At 46.4% G+C, this 8,351-nt stretch overlaps 1 protein-coding gene across 11 annotated transcripts in view; it reads right to left on the reverse strand.

Moving 5' to 3' along the window:
* The window catches only part of LOC133552588 (protocadherin alpha-C2-like), a 248,141-nt gene that overhangs the window by 56,721 nt on the left and 183,069 nt on the right, over positions 1–8,351 (reverse strand). The window contains exon 1 of one of the 11 annotated variants that reach the window (XM_061899859.1): positions 2,452–5,883. The exons of the other annotated variants lie outside the window; for them this stretch is intronic. Within the exon in view, the coding sequence (XP_061755843.1) occupies positions 2,452–4,965 (2,514 nt within the window). The 5' untranslated portion in view covers positions 4,966–5,883. Of the gene's footprint in view, positions 1–2,451; positions 5,884–8,351 lie in introns of those variants that run through there. 11 annotated transcript variants of the gene reach the window in all.

Raw genomic sequence — 8,351 nt, forward strand, 5'->3', positions numbered from 1 at the left:
ATTCATTATAAACCAGAGAATTAAAAGATGGATTCTTTCTCACTGCTCAGCCCTTATTTTCCGCCCTTTCCTCCAGTCGTCCCTCCCCTGGTGAATGGACACTTCTAGCATGGATACAAGGCTCGCACCTCCGCCATCAATACCGCGTCCAATCACAGTGCATCCGCCGCCCCGGCCAGCCAATCCACTTGAAGCACCTATCGCTTTCATTTAATAACAGAGTGAGAAAAAAAATCATGACTGGCATTTAATGAGGAATGAGTCCATCATTGCTGCGTCTTTTGTCTTCAACATATACAAAACTAAAAGCTGAGTGAATGTTAACAATTGGGGAGACCAAAGCAATGCGAAAATAATCATACATGAAAATCTGTGGTTTGCTTTTCAGGATTGTGTCCACAAGAGGGTATTTTGGTGCAGTGTACTTTTGAGTAGGTAAAGATTGTACTATTCCCCCCCAAAAAATGATGACTAAATGCCGCCTTCTGAGCACTAAGGCACACAGCTCATGAGCAGACAAGTAATGTTGCCTGCGTGAGGTCAAAAAGGTGAATATAAACTCAATCTTCTGGTTGAGGAGTGACTATGTCCTAGAACTAGGAGGACGTTATAGAAAATAGGAAGGGAAACATACTTAATGTACAATGTTTCTGCACACAAAACTCCCAGAAAAACCCAATCCATCCATCCATTTTCTACCGCTTATTCCCTTCGTGGTCACGGGGGCGCTGGTGCCTATCTGAGCTACAATCAGGCGGAAGGCATTTTACACCCTGGACAAGTCGCCACCTCATCAGAGGACCAACACAGATAGACAGACAACATTCACACTGTAGGGTCAAAATTTTAATGTTGCCAATCAGTCTATCCCCAGGTGCGTGTCTTTGGAGGTGGGAGGAAGCCGGATTACCAGGGAGGGACCCCACGCAGTCACGGGGAGAACATGCGAACTCCACACAGAAAGATCCCGAGCGCAGCATCGAATCCAGGACTACTCAGGACCTTCGTATTGTGAGGCACATGCGCTAAGAACCGAAGATGAGCACAGGATTCTAAATGAACACAGACATAAGTAAGCACTTTGCTAGTATTTAATAAGATATCCTTATCAAGAATACAAAGACATTTCAAATGAGCGGCCGGCCAGAAACCTGAGGGTTGCAGGTTCGCTTCCCACCTATTGACTTTTAAAAAATCGCTGCCGTTGTGTCCTTGGGCAGGACACGTCACCCTTTGCCCCCGGTGCCGCTCACACTGGTGAATGAATGATGAATGAATGATAGGTGGTGGTCGGAGGGGCCGTAGGCGCAAACCGGCAGCCACGCTTCCGTCAGTCTACCCCAGGGCAGCTGTGGCTACTGATGTAGCTTACCACCACCAGGTGTGAATAAATGTTGAGTCCCACTTCTCTGTGAGCGCATTGAGTGTTTAACCTTCCTCTTGTGTTAGCTTTCTGTTACCATCTCTTATGTTAACGGGTCGGTTTTGACCCATGTCTTAAATCAGCTGTAAAATACACTAAAAACAATTATCTATCATCCAATTTGTTTCTCATCTCTTGGTTACCTCGTTAGGCTTCCTTATCCATGAAAATATTGGTTTTAATATTTTTGGTGTGGGCCATTGGGCCTTTTTTTTTGTCAGTATACCCCTCGATTTCAATTGAAAAAAATGGTAAAACGAACCTCAAGAGAATCATATAAAAAAAAAAAAAGGTTGTTGTGTTACCTGACCCTTACTGAGGGGTATTAGAACACATCTCTTAAATAAATGTGTTTTATTTATTTTTTTCATTTTAATAATTTTAACATAGTAACAACTCTATACTGAATTGACCACAAATGTCTGGACATTTTAGTTTTTAAATGCATAAAAGAACCACATAAATTTTGTTTGTTTTTGTACTGGATAACAAGGTAAAATGAGAATCCACTAAAGCTCACATGATTGGGAGAGAAGCTGGCCGTCACTGTGTTTAGTGCTTTATAGTCTTATTTTTATAACTGGGTCGAAACCGACCCTAACAACACCAAGGTCATAATTTCAACCAGAGCATTTTATAATTTAGTGAAACAATAAAAAACAAGTTTTATTTTGTTGAAATAGAGGTTCCTGACAAAGTCAAAAAGCCTTGATGCATAAAAATAAATTTATGTGGTTCTTTTATGCACTTAAAAACTAAAACTAACACAAGACGAAGGTTAAAAAAAGCGCGATATAAATCTAAGTTATTTACCCAGGTTGTTTATTAACCTTAACTACAAAAATAATTACGATTAAGGGAATCGACCATAATTGCTTAATTTACAGTTTTTATATAAAATAACTCAATGTTCTCAGGACTGGTATTTTATTACCAAAACACTGCCCGAAAGCAAACTTTCAACCACTTTCCTTCGGTTTGTTTTGACAAACAAAAGAGACACACACACAGAGCAGACGCACACACACCTGAATAGCAGTCGCATCTGGCATACTGAGGCGGCGAACGACTATCTGGCTGTGTCCACTGTGGCTGGTGACATAGCCCGAGCCCCAGGTGCCACTGTGGGGTCGTCCAGTATTGTAGAACATAAACGTGTCACTTCCCGACGTCGCCGTAAGGCATGTTTTATAACAGTACGTTTTGGTCATGGAGCCATTACCACGCACTTCTATGTAATGTGGTTCGACTTTAAGGTCGCGGCGCAGGGCCACGTTAACGTTTGGCTGGGCTCCACCTGCGGGTCGCCCTCCGCCGCCACTCCCACCCGACGCACTTGTGCTCTCGGGTATGCTCTTCTTGGATACACAGCACGGGCAGCAGGAACCGGGCTGGGTGCAGTAGGCATGACAACGCACGATGGCCAGCACAAAGACGGTGACCAAGAATACAAAGGTGGTGGCGCACAGGGCGATGATGAGGTGGAGCGTGACACGGGAAAACATCAAAGGACTGTCAGCCCTGATGATGCGCTTCGGGTCGGGGGTCAACTTGGGCAGGAGCTCCATCACGTGCACGTGGACAGTAGCGGTGGAAGAGAGAGGTGGCAGGCCATTATCTCGTACAAGAATAGTCAGAGCGAAGGACGTGGAGTTGTCCTCGACGACACGCCTTGTGGTGCGGATCTCGCCGGTGTGCTCGTGCACCTTAAAGAGGTCAGACTCCAGGTCGGTGGGCTGCAGGGTGTAAAGCAGCCAAGCATTCTGCCCCGCGTCCCCATCCCACGCCACCACCTTTGTTACCAAAACTCCCGCCTGGGAGTTTTTCAGCAGCGTCTCTGTGGTGTGACTCCCATTGGACAGCGGATAGACTATCCTGGGCACGTGGTCATTCTGATCCATAATGTAAACATACACTGTGGCTATGCGGCTCAGCGGGGGTACGCCACTGTCTTGTGCTTTAATCTGAAAGTGAAACTCTCTCAGCTTCTCAAAGTCATAGGCTCTCAGAGCGTAGGCCTCGCCCGTGTCAGGTTTGATGCCGACATAGCTGGCCACGGGGATACCATGATTGTTGTCGTTGAGAACAGTGTATTTAATACGTGCGTTTTCACCTGAATCTGCGTCCGCGGCCTTAACAACACACAGCGGCAAACCAGGCTCGTTGTTCTCTGTGACGTAAACGGTATATGAAGTCTGTTCAAATCGAGGGGGGTTATCGTTCACATCTGCAACGTCAACTTTGAAGGTCATTTGAGACGACAGGGACGGGGTACCTCCATCGACGGCGTTGATCGTGACGTTGTAGGATGTGATGCTTTCCCGATCCAGGAACGCCGAAGTGACCACTGTGTAGTGGTTGCGGAAGGATTTGATTTTAAAAGGTGAGTGAGACACGATGTCCAGGGCGACTTGCTTGTTGGGTCCGGAATCTTTGTCGTTCACACCGATCTGTGCGACAACAGTGCCTGCGCGGGCATCTTCCCGTACAGGACTGGAGAGGGACGACAATATGATCTCTGGGGTGTTGTCATTCACATCCAAAACTTCGACCACTACTTTACAGTGCACTGCCACAGCGGCTGGGCCCTTGTCCATCGCCTGGATGTACATTTCATACGCGCTTGTTTCCTCATAGTCTATGTTTTTTTTCACCGTTACCTTCCCTGTGTTTGTGTCCATGGAAAACATCTGTCTGACTCTTTCTGGAGTGTAACTGCTGAATGAGTAATAAACGTCCGCGTTGGAGCCCTCGTCAGGGTCGGTGGCGTTTAATTGGATCACGAGGGTGTCCTTTGGAGAGTTTTCATACACTTTTATTTTATAGACCGAGCTGTCAAAGGCAGGCACGTTGTCGTTGGCATCGAGGATGCGTACATTGATTTTGGCCGTGCCACTTCTCTGCGGGGTGCCTCCATCCACCGCTGTCAGGATGAGCTGATGAGATGACGTCTGTTCACGGTCAAAGGGCTTTTTGAGGATGAGCTCAATTTGTTTGTTTTTAGAGAAAGGCTGGACAGCGTCCAGAGTTAAATGTTGGTTTGGGCTCAGGCGGTACTGCTTCACGGAGTTGGAGCCATCATCCGGATCCCGGGCTGCTTCTACATGGAACTTTGACCCGGTGAGAGCAGATTCGGACACTTCTACTAAATACTCCTCCTGAGGGAAGCTTGGTGCGTTATCATTCACATCCAGAATCTCCACCTCCACATTGTGCACCTCCAAGGGGTGGTCCAAAAGTACCTCCAAGTTACGTGAACATGCGCCACTCGCTTCGCAAAGGCTCTCTCGGTCCAGACGGTCACTCACCACCAGCTTACCAGTTTTGTGATTGACTGTGAAATACCTCCGTTCGCTCTCAGGCGTCACCCGGATACGTCGGGTGATAAGTTTCCTTAGGTCTAGACCCAAATCCCGGGCGATGTCACCCACCAATGCGCCGTTCTCCAGCTCCTCCGGAATGGAGTAGTGAATCTGTCCACTTGTAAAGCCACCATATAGAAAAATAACTAAACATAAACAGTAATGCGTCGTTGTTGCCATCGCAGGGAGGCAGGATTTAGGGGAGGACAAAAAAAAAAGATTTCTTTTTTTTTTTTTTTTAGTCAGACGCGCGTCTTCTCGCGCCGCGCTGAAAAGAAAATAGTCCGGGCATGGTTATGCGGAGGACGCCCACTGCCACCTTGCCGGTGCCCATTTCCTTGTCTTTTCTCCTTCCATGTTGGTGTTGTTATGGCTGAATATGTTTGCCCTCCCAGCAAGCCTGATATCCCTCCTCCTCCTCCTCCTCCCTCTCCTGCCTGTGCTGTGTGGGCAAAGGAGAGGAAGGAGGGGGCTTGCTCAAACGATGCAGCCTACATTTCAGCTGTGATAAAGCCATTTTATACACAAAACCACCAACCGAAATGTCGAAGGAGTTTGTGTCGTATCAATATAAAAATCGCTCGAGGTCTTCGCGCAGCGGCAAATTCCCATTTGCAGGTGTCTGTGGGGAAATTAATTCGACACAATCCTTTCCCTCTCTTTTTTTTTTTTTTTTTTTTGGTTGGCGCCACCGCCCTTTTCAGTGCGCGCCGAGAAAGCTGATTTATGAGCCACTCAAACTTCTACTTATGCAAACTAGTAATTACCTATAAGAGCACTCTATGCAGACAGTCTTTGGACTAAAGCCAGAGAAACAAATAGCGTGCACACAGATACAATATTCTGTGTGAATATGACCCATGAAAGTAAATAATGTACTCAATCCAAAAATGCCGTGTGGATAACAGGAGGCTGAGACAAGGAGAACTCCGTCATTATACCAATAATTGCCTTCTTCACTTTGTCACTCAGTTGCCCACAGAGACAGCTGACAATGCTTCATGCTTGGATTGCAATTGGATGTCTGGGCTCTTCAGTCTCTGCTAACATAAACATCATCCGATGTCACAGTGAGGTTATCACAGATGACACCCATCTTGTCGGATGTGCAAATTAGCACATTCAGACAATAAAAAAGATGGCCAAGTCCTTCCTATCCTATGATTTAACAGGAAATTAGGTTGTAAACATTTCCATTACATTGACTTGCGGTTTATTCTGACCAGCAAGTATACCAAAATCCAATACAAGTGTCAAAAGTAAACAAAGACTATTTCTAAGCAGTATTATTAATGGCAAGTTATATCTCAGGCAGCACGGCGGCGGAGGGGTTAGTGCATGTGCTTCACAATACGAAGGTCCCGAGTAGTCTTGGGTTAAATCCGGGGCTCGGGATCTTTCTGTTGGGAGTTTGCATGTTCTCTTGGTAAATGTGTGGGTTCCCTCCGGGGTACTCCGGTTTCCTCCACATCCAAAGACATGCACCTGGGGATAGGCCCCTCCCACCTCCAAAGACATGCACCTGGGGATAGGTTGATTGGCAACACTAAATGGTCCCTAGTGTGTGAATGTGAGTGTGAATGTTGTCCGTCTATCTGTGTTGGCCCTGTGATGAGGTGGTGACTTGTCCAGGGTGTACGACGCCTTCGGCCCGATTGTAGCTGAGATAGGATCCAGCGACCCCCCCCCCCCACAACCCCGAACGGGATAAGCGGTAGAAAATGGATGGTTAAATGGATGTTGTCTGTCTATCTGTGTCAGCCCTGCGATGAGATGACGACTTGTCCAGGGTGTACACAGCCTTCCGCCTGAATGCAGCTAAGATGGGCTCCAGCAAGACCCCGCGACCCCAAAAGGGACAAGCGGTAGAAAAATGGATGGATGTAAGTTATATCTCATTTAGTCATTGTGGTCAATATTTGCAGTGGTATTGGAATACAGTGCATCATACTGAGAGGTGTTTCTAAAATTTTGACCCGCATATTAAATAATGATCAGTATAACAGCCAGAGTACAGTAGTACACCAATGCAAACTGCATGCAAAATATATTTTACTGCCAACCAAAACTGAGGAGCAGGAGCTCCTGTACCGCATCTCATGCAGGATTGTGCACGTGTACCAAATGACATTTTTGATCATCATATGTGTCCTGTTGCATTTGGACCAGATGTTCCTCCGAGGGAATTTAAGTTGCTGGTCAAGCCCAAGTTCTTTTGATGACACATAAGCTGATTTTAAATGATCACCCAGAACAGAATATAGGTATTTTGCAATTTATTCCAAAGCTTTGGAGGGACCAACCTAAAAAACTGCACATTCAATTTGCGTCGCCTAGTTGATCTGAAAACCTTACGGAAGCGCTGACTTCTTCAATATTTCCCTCGCCCCCACCCACCGGAACGAATACACATGTCTACTGTCCTCCTTAGCTGGGAACAGGAAAACAAAAGAAGGGAGTATTGCTACTCCTTACATTCCTAAAGCCAAGGTTAACTTGCAGTGTACCATAGACATGAGATTATAAAATAAAGAGTACAAATGCTGAATATAAAGAAATAACTCTTAAATATGGATATATGTAGATATCTATCTCCGTCAGTCCCTATATCAATCAAGTGTGATCCAGTTCAGTTAAAAAAACAGCAGCATAACAACTAAAAGGTCATTTCCAATCAATCAATCAATCAAACAGTCCGGGGTCTCCGCTGTCGTATTTTACGCTTCATAACGCGCATTTTTTGGGAGGCTGTTTTTATACCCAATCATGGCACCCACCTGTTCCCAATAAGCCTGCACACCTGTGGGATGTTCCAAATAAGTGTTTGATGAGCATTCCTCAACTTTATCAGTATTTATTGCCACCTGTCCCAACTTCTTTGTCATGTCTTGCTGGCATCAAATTCTAAAGTTAATGCCCATCCATCCATCCATCCATTTTCTACCGCTTATTCCCTTTTGGGAAAAAGGGGGGCGCTGGCGCCTATCTCAGCTACAATCGGGCGGAAGGCGGGGTACACCCTGGACAAGTCGCCAACTCATTGCAGGGCCAACACAGATAGACAGACAACTTTCACACTCACATTCACACACTAGGGACCATTTTAGTGTTGCCAATCAACCTATCCCCAGGTGCATGTCTTTGGAGGTGGGAGGGGCCTATCCCCAGGTGCATGTCTTTGGAGGTGGGAGGAAGCCGGAGTACCCGGAGGGAACCCACGCATTCACGGGGAGAACATGCAACTATTTGATTCTGCAAGTGTTATGCCGTGAACATGAATCCCAACTTAGCAGCCAGACCACAAGTCAAAACTTGTGCATCCACACCATGCACATCCTTCCTCCTTTTCCCTGATGTAGTGACACTTTTGCCCACGCGCACGCAGACTGCCCACGGTGATGATCGCACCCGTCCTCGGCTAAGATGTGGGGATGGTGACTCACTTGGAAGCGGCTAGTGGACGAGTGTATTGATGGAGTGGATCCAAGTCAGTGAGGAGGAGGAGGAGGAGGTGGCAAAATGTGATGCTGCAGAAGTGCTTAAAAGTATTTAAATAAGAAAACATG

This window comes from Nerophis ophidion, linkage group LG05 (assembly GCF_033978795.1).
Source record: "Nerophis ophidion isolate RoL-2023_Sa linkage group LG05, RoL_Noph_v1.0, whole genome shotgun sequence".
Taxonomy (NCBI): Eukaryota; Metazoa; Chordata; class Actinopteri; order Syngnathiformes; family Syngnathidae; genus Nerophis; species Nerophis ophidion.